This window comes from Berghia stephanieae, chromosome 3, assembly GCF_034508935.2.
Source record: "Berghia stephanieae isolate SIO BIC M18660-M18661 chromosome 3, UCSD_Bste_1.3, whole genome shotgun sequence".
Taxonomy (NCBI): Eukaryota; Metazoa; Mollusca; class Gastropoda; order Nudibranchia; family Aeolidiidae; genus Berghia; species Berghia stephanieae.
Window position 1 is genome coordinate 71,231,591 of NC_088362.1, and position 25,695 is coordinate 71,257,285.

General features: G+C 36.5%; 2 protein-coding genes across 2 annotated transcripts in view; one reads left to right on the forward strand and one right to left on the reverse strand.

The window, feature by feature from the left end:
- The window catches only part of LOC144968374 (chloride intracellular channel Clic-like), a 62,234-nt gene extending 44,941 nt beyond the window's left edge, over positions 1-17,293 (forward strand). The window contains exons 3-5 of the mRNA XM_078906657.1: positions 7,975-8,163; positions 9,726-9,989; positions 10,914-17,293. Coding sequence (XP_078762783.1) covers positions 7,975-8,163; positions 9,726-9,989; positions 10,914-11,168 — 708 coding nt within the window. The 3' untranslated portion in view covers positions 11,169-17,293. The remainder of the gene's footprint in view (positions 1-7,974; positions 8,164-9,725; positions 9,990-10,913) is intronic.
- On the reverse strand, positions 15,618-23,701 carry LOC144968373 (acetylcholine receptor subunit delta-like). Its single transcript, XM_078906656.1, has one exon. The coding sequence runs from the start codon at positions 23,283-23,285 to the stop codon at positions 22,065-22,067; it is 1,221 nt and encodes a 406-aa protein (XP_078762782.1). The 5' UTR covers positions 23,286-23,701; the 3' UTR covers positions 15,618-22,064.
- Positions 23,702-25,695: the final 1,994 nt, after the last annotated feature.

Here is a 25,695-nt window from a genome sequence, read left to right on the forward strand (position 1 = left end):
ACCATTCATAGCCCTATTTTGGTAGTAAACCTATTGACCTCCCCCGCTTGAACGCATATAGAATCTTCGAATACGAAGCACGCTTCATCTGTCTCCCATTCTTCTTTAGTCTGTTATATTAACATATAAGTAACTGAACTACAGCCTGAAGCAAAGAGCAACGAAATGAAATGAAATCCGTCGTGAAATGGTAAAGCTAATTAAATCTAGATGTGATGCAGAACGATTTATTGAGAAACAATCCACCAGATACACGGTTATATAGTTTTATAAGCCTGGCGCATACCTTTTTGTATTATACAATAAAATTTTGTCAAAAGTTTATATGGCCATTGGGCTCGGTGTTGTGAGCGTCTCGATTATCTCTAAAGGTAGACTTAATCGAATGGTCTCCCGGTCAACTGACGGACCGGCCTCAAGCTTTTCTCAACTTATATTGAGCTTTATATAGCGCAATATCCACTAAATGTGCTCAAAGCGCTTTATAAGGGGTCCCTGGTCAACAGCAACATTTAGCGGGTGGTTGGATGGGAGCATCACCCTTGAATCGTATACCTATGGTGTTCGCATGGGTGTACGATCCGATAGTGATGTCGTTTCTTCTTCTCTTTACTAGCCTATCTTGCTTCTTTGGTTTGTGATTGTATTTTTGACAGGGGATATTTTTTTTTCTGTAAATCTTCTGCCTGTTTGTTCTTGGTTATTTACAATTTAGCTTATGATATCTTTAGGTTATGATTTTGATTTACATCTGTACTATTTTTGTTAGTGTTAGATTGCTTGTTTTTTTTTTTATTTCAGCGGTCTCTCATATAACCTCAATTGTGTTGGAAGAGACCTAAAGCAACAAACAAAAAAAAAAAACAAAGAAAAAAAAAACAGCAACATTTAACATGTAGGACGAGACATGCCGCCTGTAAGGCGATATTACAATTTTTCGGACAAAGACACCACACCGCTGTTAACGGCCAGGTACTCATTTTACACTTGAGTACGGTGAGAGAATGTGATTTTCCAAGGACTCAACTTTGCGCCGAGCCTGAGGCTCGAACCCAGGACCTTCCGATCCGAAAGCGAGTGTCATACCACTAGACCACATTATGTCGCACTATTATGTCTGTGGTCGCCTTCGTAGTCTTTCGACACACCTACACAAACACACAATCTCTCCCCCCCCCTCTCTTTCTCTCTCTCTCTCTCTCTCTCTCTCTCTCTCTCTCTCTCTCTTACACACACACACACTCTCACACATAAACATAACAGAGAAAACAAGAAAAACCGATCTCTATGAAAAATTAGTTCATAGGTTGGTTCTTATAAAGATTTTAAAGCCCACTAACTCTCATCTTGTACAGCACATCGTCCTAATAATTTTTTATTATGGTATAGTGTCCACAATCAAACATATTCATATCGGAAGATGACCCTCAACTTGTCCAAAAAGAAAATCTGAAACTTAGACGTTCAATCGCTGTTTTGAATCCCCTCTCCCTCCCTGCCTCTCTCTCTCTCTCTCTCTCTCTCTCTCTCTCTCTCTCTCTCTCTCTCTCTCTCTCTCTCTCTCTCTCTCCCCCTTCTCTCTCTCCCCACCCCCCCCCTCCCCCGCGAGCCCATTTACCCTACATTTGCCCTGCCTTTCCCAGTGCCAAGTGACACATGTAAATTATAGGTTTTGTCACAGAACTCGTATTTACAGCTGAACACATTCTTTATTTTGCACGTTACGCCAGAACCTCTCCTTTGTATATATAGTTGTAAAATGAAAGAAAGAAGAAAATAAAGGGTGGGTTGGAGACAAAATTTTCTTTTTTGGGTATCCTTCTTTCTTGCTTTATTATTATTTTTTTCTTTCATGTTCTTGGTGTATACGTGTAGATGTGTAGGCATTGGTGCTCTTTGTACAATTTATATATACTTCAAAGAATGTCGGTTTAGCATGTCTATGGGTTAACACATATTTGACTCTGGAATGTTTTTTTTGGGTATTGATTGAAATTATCTCTATCACCCCTCGTCTTAAAATCACAGTAGTTGTGGTGTTGGGCAGGAGAGTAGGGGGGGGGGGGGGATATTGTATTGAATCGTCACAGTGTGTCGGAATTTATCGGAATCATCTCATTGACACACTGTCATAAAAATTGATTGGATGGTACACATCATTAGTCTCTAATACCTGTATATATATATATATATATATATATATATATATATATATATATATATATATATATATATATATATATATATATATATATATATATATATATATATATATATATATATATAATCTGTCTACCTCTCCCCCCCTATCTCTGTCTCTATCTATCTATCTATCTATCTATCTATCTATCTATCTATCTATCTATCTATCTATCTATCTATCTATCTATCTGTCTCCCCCTCCCCCCTCTCTACCTCTTTCTCTTATTCAGGAGTATCGTAATTAGAATGTACAAGTACAAGTGCTATAATACCAAGGCATTGTCTCCCGTCAAGTCATTATTTACCAGGTCCATTATTGCTCTACTTTAACAAAGATCGAGACAGGGTTTTTATGGTTGCAAGTCCCTGTTTCTAGTAATTAGTTGTGAAACCAGACTTGCCTACTGCTACTACTGACAATTCGTAAATTTTATGAAATTTTCAATTAAGCAATGCTAGTGGTTTTCCTTGGATCCGCAATTTTGGAGTCGGAGGAGGAATTTTCCCCTTTAAAAAAAGACACCCCCTCCCCTTCTGTGTCAATGTATCTGTTACAGTGTTGAAATGTGGTGGTAAAAACAGATGTAGTTTCCTACCACCTCGGAAGTTAGCCAAATTAATGAGAATCTTTCACCTCAATTGCTCTTTTAGTAGAGATGACTGTCGTGATCGTGTACATTGGGCCTATAGACAATAGTTCAAAATTGTCCTCCCGTTTCACTTTTTGTCACTATCAGCACTGGTTAATATAAATGCCCCCCCCCCCCCACACACACACAAAGGAGGGGGGCGGGGGGGGGGGGGGAGGGGGTATTGTTGAGTAATTGATTTAACCAGATGACAATAGTGATTGTTGGTCAAAATTCACATTATTTCTGTGGTGAGGGATTGCAAATGACAAACTTTCTGCTACTGTTGTGCATATTCGCACAGATAGATATCACAAATCGTTGAAATCTCAATTTGCACATCTATGGGACATACTGTGTCTGCCACCAGTGAGTGGTGACACCCGATAAATCACCCAGTGCCTGTCTTGTTATTGTTGTATGAGGTGCCATCCAGAATATTAAATAAGGCAACTACTGCCTATGCCACCGCTCTATGTTGATTTTGTTTACGTCATCAATATTTTACTTACACGAATTGGATGGCGATAAGCTACATGATATAGTGCAATGTATGTCAGTATTGCTGGGTGCTTATCCACCGTAACATCGTACCCCCCCCCCCCCCTCTTTTTTTTCTTCTTTTTTTCTTTCTTCTTCTTCTCTTTACATTCATTACACACCACACATATTAATTTAAAAACGAAGGATCAGACCAGAGCTAGCACATACGTAAATTGTTTCAGTTATTACCACTAATATTTTGTCATTGTTGTTGTTGTTGCATCTTCTGCCCATTATACCTTGATTATTAATTTTCTTTTGTTTATCAAGCTTAAAAACTTCTTGTGTAGTATATCGCTACATTCACGAGTAACGTTAGGAAACTGAAGAACGGGATACCTCAGGGATCTGTTCTGGGGACAATGTTGTTTAATTTCCACATTAGCGACATGCCGAACACTTCCTCCCTGAGGCTGGGATACGCGGACGACTGGGCACTCTTTACTCAAAGTAAAGTGTGGACCCGTCTGGATAGCGTACTCAGTGAGGATGTCATCAGAATCAAATCCTACTTTGACAAGTGGTACCTAAAGATGAACACTTCAAAAACCGTGGCCACTGCATTTCACCTATGGGAGTTACGCTGGAACTCGGCCTTTACCTGTCGGGTGCATCTCGAAGGAATTGCCCGGAAGATAGAGAAACACAACAGTCTTCTTAGTCAAGCGCTCCTGCGGCGTCCGGCGTGACACTATGTTATTCCACCGCGGAGTATTGTTCTCCAATGTGGGGTAGAAGCAAGAACGTTGAGAAGGTAGATGTCAAACTTCGGACGTCCATTCACGTGTCGGGTACGCTGGCAACAACGCCTAAAGAATGGGGCCCGATAATGGCAGCAATCCAGCCCTCCCCCCGATGTCCGGCGGGTGACGATTACAAACAACTGGCTCAATAAGATGAGAGAGAGAGAGAGAGAGAGAGAGAGAGAGAGAGAGAGAGAGAGAGAGAGAGAGAGAGAGAGAGAGAGAGAGAGAGAGAGAGAGAGAGAGAAGGGATGGGGATACCCCTCTCAAGCGCATAATGACGGTGCCACGTTTCGAGCCGAAGTAAGTCCCGGCAACCCTTATCTTTAGCTTCCCTGACTTCGGACAGAGCTGCAAAAACTATGAAGGTCGGTTTGGACGAACTCAGTCCCTCGAGGGGGCGGAGACATCGACTCCTCGAAACTGGGGAAGTTGCTAGGCTTTTCTACAAACAAGAGGAGACATTAGGTGGCAGCCAATTGGTTTATTTTTCGAGAACCTGCTTAGCAGTACGCTCACTACATCTGTGGGGACTTGCCACATGTCCAACATTGTGGTAACGAGCCTGAAACCGCGGTGCATCTAGTTGAACGGTGCGTTGTGACGAAACTTCCGGGCGGGTGTGCAACGTTGCACAATTGCGGTAATGAGTTTGCATCCTGGACAGATCGTCATAACATAGTTGTGTGAGCACCATAATTAGAAGCTGCTGTCATCGCAGTACAGTGGCATGTCTGTCTGTGCAATGAATAAATACTTAAAAAAAAAAAGTTTTGTCTAGAAAATTTACTTCATACTGTATCGATATATTTAGGTGCCCTTTGTCTCGTCTCCCCGCCCCTTCCAGAAACGAAGTATAACAAAAACGAACCAAAAAACAAACAAACAAACAAACAAAATAAAAACAAAAACAAAACTCACGTACACACATACACATCATCATCATCGTCATCTTCTTCTTCTTTTTCCTCCTCTTCTTCTTCTTCCTCCTCTTGTTGTTGTTGTTGTTGTTGTTGTTGTTGTTGTTATTACTTCAAAAGGGAAAAAGAAAGAGTGGCGTTTTGCCATTGCACAGCAGACGCGTTGTATAATCAATTAGGTATTCAAATTTGATCTCAAGACATGAACAACGGAATGTGTTTACCATCGGAACATTGTAATCGTTGTCACACACCAGCAGTTGGAAGGAAGCTATGCATGAGGTGCCATTGTCCACTCAATATTCCCGTTCCGTCCCACAATTCTAATTTCATTTGTCTTGGTCCCTTCCAGATAGAAACGTGTTATATCGAAGTTTACGGAGAATATTGCTGTCCACATATATGATGTAACATGTTGTTAAAGACGCCAACTGCAAAAGGGGCTCTCTCTTTTTTAACCTTTTTTTTCTTCTTTTCTCTGTTTTGATATTAATTTCTCTTTTGCTGTTTTCCTGACAGTGATTGAATCATATCAACTACCATCTGTGTCAAACCCTGATAAGTTGATATAACGACGCACAACGGTGTGTGTGTGTGTGTGTGTGTGTGTGTGTGTAGGGGGGTGTTTATGTATGTAGTTATGTATGGATGTGTGTGTATGTGTGTATGTATGTATGTATGTATGTATGTATGTATGTATGTATGTATGTATGTATGTATGTATGTATGTATGTATGTATGTATGTATGTATGTATGTAGATGGGTAGGTAGGTGCATTTGTGTTATGTGGGGGTGGTTGTGTGTGTGTGTGTGTGTGTGTGTGTGTGTGTGTGTGTTTGTGTGCGATCATAAAAAGGATGAGATAGATAGTAGATTAAGATAGCAGACTGACAAGACGCATTTCTCCCCTCACCCCTATTTTAGCCTTGAATCCATTGCTATGTTATCGATGGATCTCAAACGCCCCACTATTCGTCACTTCCTGCCATTTCATTCTTTTTCTTTCTTTAAAAAAAATAAATGTTTAAACCATCTGTTCCTCATTTGACCCTTAAACATTTACTCTGTAAATAGGCTTATTTCAAAGACACCATATAAAGAAGTCTCTTGCTTTGATCTTTTTTTTTTTTTTGGGGGGGGGGGGGGATCATATGGTGCAAGTGCCGTTAAGTCTCCAAATAAAATTTAAAAAGCAATTGGACAAGTATGCAGTCGGTGGTATGATTTGAAATTGATTTACTCTAATGGCAAAAAAGGCTTTACACACGTGTATTATGCCTGCACACACGATATTCACAAGTCTGAAAGTTGAGAAAAAGTTGTTTTTAAAACTATCTTTCTATCCACGGAATGTACTCCAAATGCTATTCAAGGATCCCAGGCTAATAGCGCCTGTCGAGACCACGGTTGACCAGGTGCTTATTTTACATCTGAGTATGTAGATGATACGAGATTAAAAAGAGCATTCGAATCGAATCCAGGAATTGCAGGTCTCAAGCCCAACGTCATACCACTTGACCGCAAGGCCGCGGTTATGGTATTAAAAAATAAAATGAAATGGAGACTTCTTTTGTGTCAAGTAGTGCGAGTATTGTATTTTGCCACGATATCAATGAGACCGAGGCAGTCGGGGTCCTCCTTGGACACTTATTGGTTGTAAATATGCACAGTTCGTATACTAGGGGAAAAAAAAAAATAATGCTACGCTTTGATTGGCTTGGAATGTGTCACCTCCTGCCTGCATTCTTGCTGCAGTCCAACAACACAAACCGCATAAACTTTTATTGTTTTTTTTTTTTGTGTGTGTATGTGTGTGTGTGTGTGTTTGTATGTGTATGTGTTTGTGCGATGTCCGTGCACACCTGTGTCACGTACTGTTTGTACTTTGTATTTTGTACCTGAATGCGTTTTCTTTTTAAAAATCACAATCAATAGTCACAAGTAACATTGTCATCATTGTTATCTCATTGCCGTCATTATCATCGTCGTTATCAATGTCAGTTAGGTTCCTCTGTTCTACCATACTGACAAAACGTCCTTTTTTCTTTCTTATTTGAATTTATTTTAGCTCAAATAAATACGATGAATTTAGATGGCTCCAGCTCATTATCTCTTCCCCCATTTTGTCAAAAAATCGTACCCATCTTACCCATCGACTTCTTGGACTTCTTTGAAGTCATCTAAATAGCTATTTTTGACATGTTGAGGGACAAAAAATAAATGCGTTTTGCCAGTGAAATGCAGACTGGCTTTCGCCTACTCAGATAAGGACCCCCCCCCCCCTCCTTTTTTATTTAAAAAAAATTGTTTTACAACGATTGATTGAGAGGTAGGTTGAGGTTAAAAAATACCAGGCGATAGAAATTGATTGATAGAGAGATAGAGACAGCAAACGATAGAAATCCTTACTTCCTTCCACAGGGTGATCTCTGATAATGTGATAACAATAGGGTGACAAACGAGCTGTGGCTAGCTACTAAGCTAGCAGTAAAAATTGGTGTTTTATGTGTACCTGTATGTGCTTAAGTCGTTTGTGTGTGTGCGTGTGTGTGTTTGTGTGTTTAGAAGAGGGGTGTACGCGTAATGCCTGAAGTTAATAAAATGCGTTTTATTTATACATTTATATTTTCTTCTTCTTCTTCTTCTTCTTCCTCTTCTTCTTCTTCTTCTTCTTCCTCTTCTTCTTCTTCTTCTTCTTCTTCTTCTTCTTCTTCTTCTTCTTCTTCTTCTTCTTCTTCTTCTTCTTCTTCTTCTTCTTCTTCTTCTTCTTCTTCTTCTTCTTCTTCTTCTTATTATTATTATTATTATTATTATTTTTATTATTATTAGTTGTCTTATTAGGTGGTGTTGGTGGGTGGTCGTCGTCGTAACTGTTTCTACTGTCTACTTCCCAGTGTTTGTAACCCCAATTCTCTGTTATCCTCTCACCCTCACAGTATTTCAACCACTACATAGCCAGTGACCCAGAAAAAAATCCAGGCCCAGAGAAGACCCTGAAAGCAGAACTGAAGAAGCTGAACGAATACTTGGAGAGTCAAGACTTCCTGTTCATGGTTGACAATGTCCTGTCGTTTGCTGACTGTCACCTTCTGCCAAGGCTGCAACACATTAGAGTGGCTGGAAAGGTAATGTTTGTTTTACTTTTAGTTTGGTTCAACGTTTAGTTTTGGGTTTAATGGTTGACAGATATGACGTCTTATCTTGTATTCCAACAATGACAATTATTGATGAGCATAATCAATGATAATGAGATCAAAATTCTAGATATGGTTGGGTAAAAACTTGGCACACATCACTTGAATTAATCTTGGTAAGCAGAGTGAACCTATTTTCCATAAATTAAAGGAATTCTTTCTTTAATGTGAAAATAAATAATTCACACTGCTTTATCTTTTAATATTCTGCACTCATTCTTCATCATTTTAACGAGCATCATGGTCCATTCTAACTGGCACTGTTATGGAATAGGCTTCCAATAATTACATTATAACAATTTAACTACTTTCTTATCACACCTGAGACATTTGATCTCAACTCTCGGTATATCTCCTGATATGTTCAGTATATAGTTTCTTTAAGATATTATTAAATCGACAACAGTAGGTATGAGTGAGTAACTAAATATAGGCCGTGGCAGATACTGTAAGAATGAAAATAAGAAATGGGTGCTTAGGAGGTAAGTTGTACCATATGGAATGGAAATATGTGAATATTATAATTATGCATCTCTTGCTTGCAATACCCTGGGGTCAATGATGTCTAAGAAAAAAGTTACACATACAGGAGTGGTTTGCAAAAAAAAAAAAAAGGTACCAGTAGTAATCTGCCCTTGTTCCCTACCTTATGCCACCTGGATGCTGTAAATAGGTTCCCACCAAAAGACACATAACATGTGGCAGTGCTGATGGTTTTCTTCGGATCCGCGGAAATCCGCGATTTTGGAGTCCAGAGGAGGAATTTCCTCCTTTTTAAAAATGCATTTTCTCGAAACAATGTGCAAGCAACGAGAGAGTTGATGTGTGGTGGAACACACAGGTGCAGTTTCCCACTCTCCAGAAGTTAGCTAGAGTATCAATGATAGTCTATCATCTCAACTGCTCTAAAAGTGGGGTTTAGTGCAGTAGAAATGGGGCTTAAAGGCAATCGTTCAACATTTTCCTACTTTTTCACTTTTTGTCACCATCAGCACTGATGTGGTGTGTAAGGGGCTGAAAGTTTTATATATATGAAGTATATATACATATATATAAGCTCAAAGCGTAGAACATTGGATCCATATTGCAGTGTGTTAAGGGTATAGTAGGAAATGTATAGATTGTGTTTTGTAAATATTATTTATGAGACATCTCATATGACAATCATAATAAAAATCATAAAGCTGCATAATCGCATAAGCATGTCAATAAAACTACAAAGTGCATTGCTTAGATCAACTACAGGACTGCAGTTATTTGCATTAGCCATTCGTTATATTGAGCTCAAGGTTTTAGGCTCGGTCAAAGGGAGTGAACTGTGAAAATTGAAAGTCGTATGTGAAGGGGAGAGTAATGTGCCTTATCTATTTTTGGTCCCTTCACCAGTATATTCTTATAGGGTGGGTTGTTGAATTGCATTGACCATGGTGGATCTTTGGAATTATTCTATACGAATTTTCATATTTATTTATTTTTATTCATGTCATCACCAGGCCTATCACAACTTTGAGATCCCCAAGGAATTGTCATACATTTGGAGGTACCTCAAGCGTGCTTATGCTCAGGATGCCTTCAAGTCAACCATGCCATCAGACCAGGACATCATCTTCCACTACCAGAAGAAGGCCCCGAAGCAGCCTCGCATCAATGGAAAGCCGATGGGAAACCCAACACTTGCCCAATTTACTTACACCAATGATGTCCCAGATGAAAACCTCCTGGCCTTGGACAGCGAAGACGTTGATGACTTGCCGCCTGTAAGGCTTTTCCACTCTTTAACATTGAGACCAAATTTCTTTCAAATTGTAATTTATTCCATTCTTTGTCAAGCTAAAATTGAAGCTGTTTTCGCCAAAAAAAAAAAAAAAAAGCAGTAACAGCAAAGTGTCAATAAAAGTCTAAATTTCATCACTCTTACTGCTAGTGAAAACAGTAAGATTTGATGTTGGGTTATTTGAGTAGGTTGTAGCCCCACCTGTAGATATTATTTACACCAGAGCTGCTTCCATCCAGATACCGACCTTTTAAAAATTCTGACTCTCAAGTATTTGGTCAGAATTTTATTTTCTAACTTTTTCTAGTCCTTTGGAAAGTAAGATAAAACAAAGAATGATAATTAATATGAGCATAGGGACTGGCAGAGCTATTTCAAATAATCGATAGTCCACCTTCTCTGTAAAACATAGGTAAAAACCACATTTTATTCCAGGAAGCTTTCCTATCACAAATTCAATCGGTAAACATAGTCTTTTTGGTTTCACAGTATTAGTCAAAATTTCAATGTTAAGGTTTATATTTTTTTGGATCAAAGTTTTAATGAAAAGTGGTGAAAATAGGTTTGATTACCCAATAATGAAACATTTCTTGTTGTTGTAAACGTAAATACAATACATCTATTCTAAACTATTTTTCAATTTGCAATTTAAAAAAAATTCTCTTAAAAAAACCCCAACACCCCCCCCCCCCCCCTAAAATACAAACAGCAATTGGGCAAATTGCTTTGGAGCGCTGCTAATATTGTGTCCTGTGCTTTTGAATGAATTATATTGTGGATTTTGAAGGTATGTTAAGTGTATTTACATGATCGTATATCTTAATTGTTCAGCAAGCAGGTGCTTTTGAGTGCAAACTTGTTGCAAATTTCTAATCTTAATTTTTTACCCCCTGATTTCCTCTCCCAGCCCCAGCCTCTAGAAAAATCAGCACCCCCTAGCCAAACCAATGGAGAGCCAGAAGATGGGGCAGCCCCCTCCACGCATGGAGCTGGAGATGATGAATCACAGGCAGATGACGAGTCCCGCACATTAATCCACGGTTCTGTTGATGATGACAGTGCCAAGCCAGACGAGAACCCCGCCTCTCCCATGCAAACCAATGGAGCAGTCGAAGATAGTGCTTCTGTTGGATCAGGAAGCACGAATGACCCCGCTGATTGAATGGAGATGATTCAGATTATAATTTGATGCTTACCAAACCCATTTCTTGTGTTAACATCTATTATCATTATTATAATAATTATTATTATTAATATTACTATTATTAATATACCATATCACATAATAGTTCAGGGCTAGAGAGGGTAAGGGGTTTAGGGAGGGGGTGAGTGATGTTTGAATATTAATGAATAGCTTTTAGGATTTTAAACTTGTGTGTGTCAGTTGAATTTTATATCTTTTGAAATGTTTTTTTTTTCCTATGCCAAATTTGTTGCATCTTACTAAATTGTATGTGATAATGTGATTTGGTATGTATTATGAAAATCACAAATGGTCACAATCAAATGAAGGAGGTATCTCTCTGTCATGGTCTATTCAATATTTTATGTGCATGATAATAGGTGTTTTTTTTTTTTGGTTTGTTTTTTTAGTTTTTTGTTTTTCATTTTCTGGTATAGTTAGACTGTCATGATTGAAAAATGATATTGTCCATCTGTGCTGTGTTGTTCTCAGACTTGGTTTATCTTACAATCAGTAAATCTCGCTATTGTCCTCACCAAGCATCCTGCTTCGTAAATGGAAATCTATATATATAGAAGTATGGCAGATTAATTTTATACTAAAACAACTCTCTGCACCCTTTAAATGATGATATAAAAAGGCTAGAAACAAAACCTAAAAAAACGACATCCAAATCAATAGTTAAGCTGCCTCCGTTGAAATAAACCAAATCAAAATAGCAAAAATATTATTAGGGCTTACAGTTTATTTGACAAATACCCAATAATAAAAATAATAATAGTAAAAAAAAAATTCAGGGAACATTCAAATTTGACTGAACATGGTCGAAAAATTATTTCACACAAATCATGTATAAGGGAAAGGTCTGTGTTTCACTATTCTTCTATTAAAAGAGGTCAGATTTGTGTTGATTTAAATTTACATTGATTGTTGTCATTTGCATTGTCATCAATGAATCCCAGTGCTTACTCAGGCTGTTGTCTTGGCTTAAATGTTATGGGGCTGGAGATGAGGAATCACAGGCAGATGACGAGTCCCGCTTTTTAATCCATGGTTCTGTTGATGATGACAGTGCCAACCCAGACGAGAACCCCTGCCTTTTCCATGTAAACCAATATTGCATCTGTTGGATCAGGAAGCATGAATGAGGTTATATACTGTCTTGAATTTTTATTGATATTCAATTGTGATACCTCATTGGATGGTGACTGGTTTTTAAGTATGGTCTTTCTCGTAATGACTATGAACTCTGTTAACGAAACTCTGTCACACTCCCATAATGGGCAGGGAGGTACATACTGTGTCTTCTATCCCCTTATATCTGATTTCCAACATGCTTTCTGTCTTTGTCTTGGAATGAGATTACTTGGTTTTGTCCTGGCCCTGGCCGGAATTCTAGCTGGGAGGGAAACAGTCAAATGCATAGTTATTGTTTTGGGAGATGATATTTTTTTCCTTGTCAATCATCTCTCTGTTATTTATTATTATATTTGTTATTTTGAATGTATAATGTAAGCATTTGAGTGTATTCCTCCTTGTTGGATTTTGTGCTTGTATCCAGATGAGACTTATAGGTGGTCTCAAACTAAGTACTTTGATAGTGTGCTCTTGGAATCTACATCTGATCCCTATTTGTTCCCAGTTCCCCAATGTCTTACTTTTTCTTGGGTGCTTTATTTGTAATTCTAGAACTTTTTACTATCCCATTTTCTTCCATTTTACTGGCGCTGATATAACCTAAATGTGTTGCAATCGCCGTAAAACCTTTAAAAAGAAAACAAACAAACTCTGTCACAAAATTTAGTGTTATAGCTCTGTATTGGGGGTCATCCCTTGTCTAATTTTTGAGATGCCTTGTTCATAAAAGCACTGTGTCGTAAGTTTGATTTACTTTGTTTTTGATGAATTACATTGGCTGTAAAGTCGTAGATAAGGATTCATAGCACTCTTTATCTTTATACTTCATTGGAGATTAAGCACCAGTTATTGGATGATTCGGATGCACACTGTTGAAATGTTGGGATTACTTCACTCTTTGCGTATCATTTCACACTGGAAGAAGCAGTGGAGATGAATAACATTATATGTTGTCCTATTGCCAGACTCGCCTGATTTGATCTTGTTAAAAATTGAACAATAATGGTATGAAATGTTGCTAGACAGAGTTAATTTTTTTAGGCAATTGTTCGTCATATTAAAAAAAATAAATGGTCTTTTAAAAAAAAAATCTACCTTTTCAGGCACTGTGTAGGTCATACATTGACAAAACACCTTTTCCATTTTTGCCAGATTATATCATTTTAAGAGATTTAGATGCTCCTTACTAATTTCAAAAGTCTAATTTTTGAAATTGAATACAAGTGTCTAGTCTTAAAGTCTTAGGGTCTTACTAAAGTCTTAGGTTTAAGGGTTTTAGACAATTTGGGAGTCATCTCAGTTAAATGATATATTAATTTCAAGATTTTTTAAAAGCCAAAACGGAGGAAATATTTTGTCTGTTTATGGCAGTGAATGATACACCATTTTTCAGGTTTTTATTGTGCACCAGTGCCTGCTTCCTCCAATTTTTCATATGAAATTGTTGAATAACTGAGATTTGGGGCCCAGGATAATAACTTGCCTCGATTATAATTACAGAATGAGTGCCTTATGACCGAGATTGGTTTGGTAGAGAAAGAGAGAGAGAGAAAGGCCTGTTTTTGGTTTGAAATAAGACATTGTTTCTGGTATTTTTTAAGGTTGTGAAAGTGCAAATTGGGTTGTTGATATTAGCAATGGTCAGTCATATAAGTGTTAAATATATCAAACTATTTGATAGAAAATATCCTGTAAGTGAAAGCAATGCATTAGAGTGTTACGAATTATGTTGTATTTATTCCAACTTTTATAAAATGAGTCCTATGGTACAAAATTACAAATGCTTCATTTTTAACTTTTTTAAAAGATATTTTACATTTTCATAATTTTTTTCAACAGTTATACTCCTATTTAAATGGTTAACTGCCATACTCGGGGAAAAGCTGGTATTTAATAATATGGCCTGTACACTCGTCCTTCAAACAGTGATGGATTGATATTTGAAGGACAAGTTTTTAGGCCAGATTTTTTAAAAACAAGTTTTGTCAGAGTATGGCATTTAACTAGTTAAGGATGCTTTCACTGAAAAGGGGAGGAAAACTTGAAATGATAAAATATTTAGATGACAGGCCATGCTTCTTTCATTGTGACACTTTTTATCTTGCCATATCTAATGAAACTATTTCATTCATTATACAAAACAAACAAAACAAAATGGGTTGTTTTATTAATGATTTGCATCAATTTGATTTTGTTGTTTTTCATCTCGTTCCATGCATTCAAATAACCAAGACCTTGTATCGTTTTCTACAATATATTATTTGGATTTCCCTCCCTTCATTGGTGACGTCAATTATTAGTGTTCTCGTCATGCTTATTCCATAAATAGAATTTTCATCTTGTTCTGTCTCCCTGATTGTTGGTACTTGTAATTGCATTTATCTGGACATCACCATGGAAAACAATTTGTAATTAAATACAATTTTGGACAAGGGGAAGGAGGGGGGTGGGGGTGGGGGAATTGATATTTCTTAGCATCATTTTCATTTCTTACAAAGTTATAAATACTTCCTCAGTATTTTATTTAATGACATTTTTATGTAATTATGAATTTAAACAACGCAAAACTACGCTCCCATGATAATGTTTTAAAAATTGGCCTTGTGTCTCTGACAGACACCTGCCATGTTTATATGTCCTCTTACCCTTGTCTTGTTTCTTGTTAATAATCATTTTATAATTAAGTTTTTTTCTTCAATTTTTTTCTATATTAATTTTTATAAATGTTACTTTAAGTTACAAAAATTTCTTTAAAACCTAAAAATCCCCCAAAACTTTTGGCTTTTCTATAGGAGTTTATACTTTTTTTGTTTTTTTTTGTTTGTTGTTGCCACCCCTTTGTAAGATGCAGGCATGCATCAGGGCATTTTTTCTATTCTTAAATTCCAGGTCTCAAATTACAGCTTGAAACGAATAAGTTACTGAACATGCTAATTGGCCTGAGTAAACGTCCTCCTAAATTTCAAAATATCCAACAATCAAGTTTGTCATTTTAGTGAGACTTGTAGTTTTAATAAACAAATTGGTGCTTTCACTTACCTTTAGAGAGATACAATAAGTTAATAGCAATAAATCATGTAAACATTGGTCCTGGGTTTTTTAAACTTTTCTTTGGATTCCAAAATCTTTTTAGATTTTACAGCCGTTTTAGAAATTGGATTTACTTTTACTTAAAATGATTACCTTTTTCTAAACATAAAAGGTTTGGTTTTGATGATGTAATTGAAGGTTTCCGCAGACATATTAAAGACTTACAGTAAAATTTGGCTTTTACTCCATCTTAAGTTGGTATTTTTGTGTGTGTGTTTTTTTTTTTTGTTCTAAAGGTTATAACTATCTCCGAACTTTATTTATTTATTATGTTTTTATTTTTGTTTTTTTGGTCCAATGTTTGTATCTAACATTTGGCATGCAGCGCTTTTTAAAGCAATATTGTTCGTTTTTTTTTTGGTATTTTTTTTTGTTTCAATATAGTTACACATCTTGTTGTTTTAATTGTTTCAATGGTACCACATATTGCATTGTGTCTACTTAATTGCTTTCATGTAGGAAAATGAGTAGATGTCAACCTTTTTATTGGTAATTTTATTTTTCTTCTTTTGTCATTGAAATCGGTAGTAATAAATTGTTATGATCTTTTTTTTTTTATTACGCCTGTTGCTGCAATGGACCAAAGCCTGATATATTTATATATATATATATTATAATGTGACTGCATTACTATACTTTTTTTTATATGCATGTGTCTGCGTGAGTGAGTTAGCGCATGAGCAATTCTGCATTGGAAGGCTGAAGGAAATAAAGTATATATCCTCTCTATTATTGTATCCCACAATTGGTTTTTGAATGAGTATTACTGACGTTGTTAAAACACCAGGGTTCATGTCACACTGATCAAAAAAGTACCAGTTGATTTGACAAAAAGGTAGTTGAAGAAAAGGCTAAGACTGCACAGCATGCATGTAAAGAATGACCTGAGGCAGAATAATATCAATAGTTCTTTATCATAATCATGGAAATAAATAATTTATGAAAAGAATGGCACAGACTTCTGTTTGTTATTTCCATCAATTTGGTTTAATATAGGTGTGGTCTTCTGTTTTTCGTTTGATTAAACACCCCCATAGTTTTATATCAGTCAGTATATCTGTCTGGATGACATCTATTTGACTCTATAAAGAACTTTATAAACATTATGTGTCATAGGCCGCAAGTAATTGGAACAACTTCGTATTGTTTGTGAAGTCTTGGGCTCAAATGGACTCAAATTCTTTTTCGATGAATCACTTGTCATCAGAATCTAAAAACTAAACTGTTGTCAAGTTGTTTGTTTATTTTAAGAACAGAATTTCTATTAAATGAATTAACAAAATATCCAAGACTATTGAAAATGGTTGCAGTGTGAAAGAGAATTCTGAAAGTGGTTGGCAAAGGTATATTAAAGCAATTAATCTAATTTATTAGAGGTTCTTCAAACAGGCATTGATCATTAGGATGGCATTATGAATGTGTCATTTAACTTCAATTTTACAATAACACTTTGTATTCAATTAAACTGAGCTTCATTAAACATTGATTTTTCTTTTAACTACCTTTTTTCCTGGTCACTTGGTACATGTAATGGTATAAACGAACAAACCATCATGTTCCGAGACACCCAACTGTTGTGGAAAAAAATTGAATCCTTATTGATTTAGTAGTACCCGGATTTTTGACTTGAATCCTGGTTGTCATTCTTCATTCGATTATTTAATCAACATTTCATGTACTCTGAAGCTGTATAGGTAACACTGAATTATCTGTGTTTTTGTCTCTGTTGTGTTGTTTCTGTTATCTTTTCTTTTTAAAAGGTTTAGTTTTTAGTTTGTTTTTTGAAAATTGTTTTAAACATCTTAGGTTGTTAATGTTTGCGAAATAAGTTTGGTTGTAAATGTCATTTTGTTTCAGGCAATTAATTTTTTATTTTTTTTTTTTTTTTATTTTTAAAAACTTTATTCTGACCTCCCATAGTGGGCAGGGAGGTACATACTGTGTCTTCTATCCCTTATATCTGTTTTCCAACATGCCTTCTGTCTTGTCTTGGAATGAGGTTACTTGGTTTTGTCCTGGCCCTGGTTGGAGTCCTGGCTGGGAGGGAAACAGTCAAATGCATAGTTATTGTTTTGGGAGATGATATTTTTTTCCTTGTAAATCATCTCTCTGTTATGTATTATTATATTTGTCATTTTTAATGTATAGTGTAAGCATTTGAGTGTGTTCCTCTTTGTTGGATTTTGTGCTTGTGTCCAGATGAGACTTATAGGTGATCTCAAACTAAGTACATGATAGTGTGCTCTAGGAATCTACATCTGATCCCTATTTGTTCCTAGTTCCCTTTGTCTTACTTTTTCTTGGGTGCTTTAATTGTAATTCTAGAACTTTTTACTATCCATTTCTTCCTTTTTATGGCGCTGATATGACCTTAATGTGTTGCAAGCGCCGTAAAACCCTTAAAAACATAAAAAACAAAAACTTTATTTATATTTTATTGTCTATGTCCATCAAAACATGTGATTTTGTGAATAAATTTGGAGGACTTGAAATATTATGAGTGTGAATGATTATTGTGCATCAGATGATATGTTGGGCTTATTTTTACAGGACAGCCCAACGTGATAGTGAATATTTAAAAAATCTGACTGAGCGTTGGTTGCAATTTCCCTTGGGGTGGGGAACATTGACTCTCCTGGGCTGTGGATGGGGTCTTTTGACCTCCCATGGTGGGTAGAGGTCACTGCCTGGGTGGGGTTCCTGACCTCCCATAATAGTGGGGATGGAGGCACTTACTGTGTCTTCTATCCTCCTGTATCTGTTTTCCAACATTCTTTCTGTCTTTGTCTTGGAATGAAATTTCTTGGTTTTGTCCTGGTCCGGATGAGGGAAACAGTCAAATGTATAGTTAGTTTTGGGAGATGATATTTTATTCCCAGGTTGGGGTTCCTGACCTCCCATAGCGGGCAGGGAAGTACATACTGTGTCTTCTATTTCTATCCCCTTATATCTGTTTTCCAACATGCTATCTGTCTTTGTCTTGGAATGAGATTACTTGTTTTTTTTTTCCTGGCCCTGGTCGGAGTCCTCGCTGGGAGGGAAACAGTCAAATGCATAGTTATTGTTTTGGGAGATGATTTTTTTCCCTTGTAAATCATCTCTCTGTTATGTATTATTATATTTGTTATTTTGAATGTATGATGTAAGCATTTGAGTGTATTCCTCTTTGTTGGATTTTGTGCTTGTGTCCGGATGAGACTTATAGGTGATCTCAAACTAATTACATTGGTGGTATGCTCTGGGAATCTACATCTGATCCCTATTTGTCCCTAGTTCCCCTTTGTCTTACTTTTTCTTTTGTGCTTTAATTGTAATTCTAGAACTTTTTACTATCCCATTTTCTTCCTTTTTACTGGCGCTGATATAACCTAAATGTGTTGCAAGCGCCGTAAAACCCTTAAAAACATAAAACATAGGTCGCCGTGTCGGTGAAGGAATTATAGAAGCTTTCAGATTAGTTACATAATATATCGCTTTTTGATCTAATGATGTCTTTCGAACTCAACCACCCTTGTTTTACTTTTTTCTTTGCTGCTTACTCGTGCAGTCAAAGCTAGATCTTTAAAGTTTTCTATCATCTGAAATTTATCCTTTTACTAGCGCTGAAATGACCTAAAAATCAAACATGTTCGTACGTGTGCTTGTTCCTGATCTCCCATAGTGGGCAGGGAGGTACATACTTTGTCTTCTATCCCCCTATGTCTGTTTTCCAACATGCTTTCTGTCTTTGTCTTGGAATGAGATTACTTGGTTTTGTCCTGGCCCTGGCTGGATACCCTAGCTGGGAGGCTGGGTGGGGATCCTGACCTCCCATAGTGGGCAGGGAGTTACATGCTGTGTCTTCTATCCCCCCATATCCGTTTTCCAATTGTTTCCTGTCATTGTCTTGGAATGAGATTACTTAGTTTTGTCTTGATCCTTGCCGGAGTTCCATGGCTGGGAGGGAAACAGTCGAATGTATAGTTATAGTTTTGGGAGATGATATTTTTTCCCTTGTAAATAATCTCTCTGTTATGCATTGTATTGTGTTTAGTTTACATATTATATTATATGATTGATAAACATTTGAGTGTATTCCTCTAAGTTGGGACCTGTGCTTGTGTATGGATGAGACTTTTAGGTGTTCTCAAACTAAGTACTTTGACCGTGTGCTCTTGGAATCTACATCTGTTCCCTATTTGAACCAATTCCCCTTTGTCATACCTTTTCTTTTGTGCTTTAATTGTAATTCTAGAACTTTTTACTATCCCATTTTCTTCCTTTTTACTGGCGCTGATATGACCTTAATGTGTTGCAAGCGCCGTAAAACCCTTAAAAACAAAAACAAAAAAAAACATAGCTGGGACGGAAACAGTCAAATGTATAGTTAGAGTTTTGGGAGATGATATTTTTTCCCTTGTAAATCATCTCCCTGTTATGCACTGTATTGTTTTGTTCCATATTATATATGACTTTTAAACATTTGAGTGTATCCCTCTTAGTTGGGACCTGGGCTTGTGTGTGGATGAGACTTTTAGGTGATCTCAAACTAAGTACTTTGATAGTGTGCTCTTGGAATCTACACCTGTTTCCTATTTGAACAAATTTCCATTAGTCTTACCTTTTCTTGGGTGCTTTAATTGTAATTCTAGATCTTTTGACTATCCCATTTTCTTCCTTTTTACTGGCGCTGATATGACCTGAATGTGTTGCAAGCGCCGTAAAACTCTTAAAAACAAAACATACGCGTGCTTGCGCTTGATTAGTGGTTCCAGAGAGCCTCTCTTGTGGCCCTGGCGGCGAGAGTATAATTAATGATAATATTGAGTACATGAACTCAAGTTCAGACATTGAAGTTAACACTTTGACTGAATCCATGCTTTCATCAATACTGTTTTCATCATAATTTAAATACCGGATGATTAAGATGCTTCCAATAAAGTTCATCATGGTAGCTGGAGAGTGTCTTCTCTCCCCTGTTCCTGTTTTCGCTTTCCGTGTTGCTTTCTGACTTTGTTCTGGATTGAGATCGCTCATTTTCCCCCCTGGTCCTGCCAAGGAGAGGGAGACAGTCTAATGTATAGTTCCTTTTTTATGAGAGATAATATTTATTTTCCTGTAAATAATCTTCTGTTTTAATTTTGATAATATTGTACTTTGTGAGCATTTGAATGTATCCTTCTGAGCAGAATCCTTTGTTTGTGCCTGGATAGGTCATAGATCATATAATAATGAACTAACTTATCAATGACTAAATTATCTTCTTCCATTTGTCCTCAACAATCAGCGGAAATTTCTCAGGTTTTTTTGTTGACAAAATCTCAACACTAAGAATTAGACAATCAAGGACAATACACACGCACACAGGACAAACATTAAACTTGGAAACATATTGTTTTCCTGCTTTACACCAGCCACAGAAAGCGAAATTTTAGAAAAAAAATCATCAGCAGCTCCAAACAAAACATGTTATTTTGACACATTCCTACATGGCTGAATCAAACCTTCAAGGACTTGTATTGTAAATGAAACTTTAATACACAGTGACAATCCTGATAGATTAAAAAGAGTAATTGTGAGAGCGCTACTGAAAATTCATCATTGGATCCTGACATCAAGGAATATTTCAGACCTATCTCAAACCTGCATTTTGTTTCAAAAGTCATTGAATAAGTTGTTGCCAAAAGATTACATGAGTATCTGACCACCTACAATTTGTTACCTGTTCTTCAGTCCTCTTATAGACCAATGCACAGTACAGAAACCGCCTTGTGACTGGTCCTCAATGGTATAATAATTCATTCCTCCATGGGCCCGTTTAAATGTGAGTCCATAAGTGTTGTTAGACCCCAATGCTGCCTTTGACACAGTTGATTAGGAAAACAATTATATAGTGTCTACACAATCATTTTGGAATCACCGAAACTACATTGAAATGGATTACAGCCTATCTTAAAGACAGATATCAGTCTGTACAAATCGACTCGCCCATTAGACAGGTTACAACAGATTCCCATCAACTTCATCGCAGTATCCCCCAGGAATCTGTTTTGAGACCCCACCTGTTTGTATCTTTAGACTGCACCCCTGTCGTCCATCATCGAGTCATTGGGTATCAATTTCTATCTGTACGCTGATCACACTATATTCCACTTTTCATCATAGACAAGAGCAGATAGTGAAATTAAATATATATTTTTTTTGTCTAACGAGTAAGAATTGGATCCTGGACAATAAACTAAAACTAAATTATTATAAGGCTTGAACTAACTTTTATTAATTGGCACCAATAAACAAAGGGAAAAAAGACTCATTGACAAAGGAGACTCTGATTTGAATATAGAACAAAAAGTATAAGAAATTTTGGCGCATTCTTTGATTTTTATGCTTCAATGACCTTTGTAACAATACAATTCAAGAACAAGAGTTTATCCCGGTTTCTATAGCTTTAAACAACCATTAATTCTTTGGCTTGAGACGTAAGCCTATCATGAAACACTTATAACTTTATTTAACAGATCCAAATATCCAATCTTTATTACAAACAATAATATATCCCACGAAAATTATAAATTACTGTATGCTGTATTTTTAACACGTCCTAAAGCTAAAGTGATAATTTACACTAACAATTGAAAAATTGAATCCATCCACCGTGAACGTTTCTAGTTATAGTGAGGCTTGTGTGAATGTTAAAAACCAGACGGTTGCGATTGAACTTGTTACCATCACGATGACGAAGAGAATAATATTGACACGTCTTGCTATTGTCCTGTAACATTTAGATTTGGATAAATGAATAGTTTGATTTGATGATGGCAAAGGAGGCGTGAAAGGTTCAACTGTGTCTTCATTTGCCTGAAGCCGTTCGTCCTGGTGGTGAAAATGTTCAATAAAGATGACAGCGATTACAGTGATCACAGATGTGAGTAGGAGGATAAACAGGTATATTGTGAGGGCTGGGATAACGTCTGAGATCTGAGGAGTCATAGAACTTACAATGCTGAGAAAAACAGTCTGAGACAGGAGGACGGTGATGGCATACCCGAGTTTTTCACCGCTGTCAGTTGGGATAAGGAAGGCCAAATTGTTTAGCAAGGACAGCAACATGGCAGGTACGACAACATTTAGAACGATGGTAGCCGCACGTCGTTTGAGTTGGAGGTGAATTGTAGGACAGGAATATGTGATATTTGCCATTACACTCTTTTTCTCGTTGAAAACTTCTGCTTTGAGAAGATCCCAGCCCGAGTTTGGGTGGTAAAAGGCTTTGTGCACTCGTTTATTCAGTGAGAATTGTAACTCTTCGATTGCATGATAGATCGGACACATCTGGATTTCACAGTCCTGAACGTCAAAGGGAAAACTTAACAGATTTAGATCGCAGTAAGTATGGAACAGACCACTGGGCATCCAGCCCGTGTTCCCATCATTGCTCATCGCGACGAAGCTACGCCTGTTCGCAAATGCGTCGCGACCATTGAGAGCGTTAGTGATATCCAAAAAAGGTAGCCATGTTTGATGATCCTGAAGCGGCAGGTAACGGATGCCTCCATAGTCTGTGAGGTTCCAGTTTGTCCTTTCGTCCTTCCAGTAAAATCGAAGATAACCATTAGTGACGATTTCCTGTTTGACATCATCCACGGATACGATAGTCAGGAGGTCAAAAAATCCTTTGACAATGATTGGTTTGCTCTGGTTTCTGACCGGACGAAGCTCCTGGCTGTAACGGTCTTGGCTGAATAAAGACTCTTTCAAGGCTTTGATATTTTCGTAAGATGATGAATTGTCTGACGATGATGTAACCTTAAAAACTGATACCAAAGCCAGACATACCATAATGCAATTGTTCTTATATGATATACATCCCATTACTGATGCGATAACCATACCAAGAGTATAAAATAAAAATTAGCTACGAATGTTGGATTGTACAAAAATGAACTGAAGAAATTATTCCCCTATTACAAATTTTACACCGTGGTTAAGACTATCAAATTTCACTTGAAGACAAATCGATTTCTGAAATCCACCTCTTTATTTAAAATAAAATATATCCACATTGTATGTGAAACACAAACGACCTACTTCACTGTCGTGTTTGTCGATGAAATATATTATATTAAAATGGTAGACTAAACCGGCGGAGAATAAATTAAATATTTATATAGATAACATATTTCATGACAGTTTTAACAGGCACCAATTACTCTTTACTTGATGAATCCATTGTGAATTTCCTTTTTATTCCCCCTGACCAGTCAAAGTATTGAAGTAAAATGATTGCAACCCCTTCACAACTAACAGCACCAACACAGAACATAAACAAAAGAACATTACAATTAGCGTTTCGTGCTAAAACCTTTCTTTTTGTCGATTGAAGAAGGGTTTAAACCAAAATCCATACGCAGAATTCTATCTTGTTTTTTTCAACACAAATCTTTATATTAATATTTAGGCCCGCAAGAGATAATTTAGTAATCACATAACGGTTGGATAGTTAAGGCATATGTTTTATATCCAGCCCGAATGCTTTTCACAGCATTAACCATAAGACCCACATTTGCTCGATATCTCAGCAGTTTTAGCGCGTCCATCACAGGGTGCAATGCTATTAACAAATTCCGAACATTGACGAAAAGCATTTTTAATGGATTATTGAACCAGAAAATTAACTTAACGCGACTCTAAACTTGCCAAAAAAAAAAAACAAAACAAATCATAAACCCGAGACTTCCTTTTTGAAGGTCTAGGAATAAAGAATTATGGATACGTTGGGGGTCATTTTAAATAATCGGTAGATGAAGCAAAAGTTTTCTGACTCGAATTTTACAAAAGCGTCTTGTCAGAGTGCGGCATGTAAAAGTTGATGCTTTTATCTTCCCCATCCGTTAATTGAAGCAAACATACAATCATTGTTCATTGACATCGACAAATTTGTTACACTAAGAACCTTCTTAGAGGGATATGCCGGTTCTAGAGGAATCTGCCCAATTAGCCACGAGATCCTATTTATAGGATTGATCCTGATAAAATAATTTAGATTTTCTATAATATATATATTTAAAAAAACAACTGACAAACAGCCGTATAGAGTATCACAGAAAACGCCAATGTACAAAGTCATCCATATTCATCAAACAATGGACCCCCTCCTACTTTATTATTAATTTTTCATTTTCGAAAATATCACTTTTAGAACCTTTTACGGCCATATCAGCTTAATATTGTTTTCATCATAATATTGTGTACCGATTCTTAATATCGAAATGTAAGTTGTCGGGAGCTAAACAGTTCCTTATGAGCAAGGCACAAACACACTTTCCCAACAAGCAAGGTTCTAAAACATCTGAGTGAAAAAAGTTCGGTAACTTATGGGCTTGTTTCAATCAAAAATTGAAATCAAAACAAAGCAAAAAAAAAAAAACAAAACAAAAAAACGTTTGTCTTAAAAGAGAGAAATTTAAACAAGAGAGCAGAATGAAAAGTATTTGATTAAGATCAAAGTAACTTATATTGTTTTAATTGACTTTTTTTTTTGTTTTACTGTTTTACTAATTAATTATTTAATCCCCATTTAATCAAGTTTTACTGATTACACGAAGTTCCTATTTTGACACGAATTTCCTATTTTGACGATTCTACTCAGTCTCAAATCAAACCAATCGCTACAATTACAATACAATTTACATCGTTGTGTCCTGTGCATGAATTATTTGTTTTAACTTTCAACTCGGTGGTCGTGGTTATAACTAGACAAACCGAGGGCGACCTTGTACATTAGTCAATGAGTCAGTTATTATAGTCCTCCATCCACTCCTCCTCCTCCGCATTTGCATAACCTCAAGACCACTACAACAACCGCTCCTCCACCTCCTCATTCTCCTATTACGACTACTACTACTACTACTACTACTACTACTACTACTACTACTATACTACTACTACTACTACTCACTACATTACTACCACCACCACATCACCAATACTACTGCTACTATATTATTATTATTATATTATTATTATTATTATTATTATTATTATTATTATTATTATTATTATTATTATTATTATTATTATTATTATTATTATAACTGTTATTTTAGTGTTATCAGTCTAATACCAGTATATATGAATGTAATAAGATACATTATTGATACAAATATCCCCTTTATACACAGTTATTTTTATTAATATAATTTCGGAGAGTTATGTCAAATTTGCGCTATTATACTGTTACTGTTAGTTTGAATTTCTCCCAGATGTCATCCCTGCCATCTGTCGTAAACACTCAATGCGT

Bases quoted from the DNA above. Each gene is read 5' to 3' on its own strand.
- LOC144968373 (XM_078906656.1), bottom strand. From the start codon at position 23,285: ATGGTTATCGCATCAGTAATGGGATGTATATCATATAAGAACAATTGC.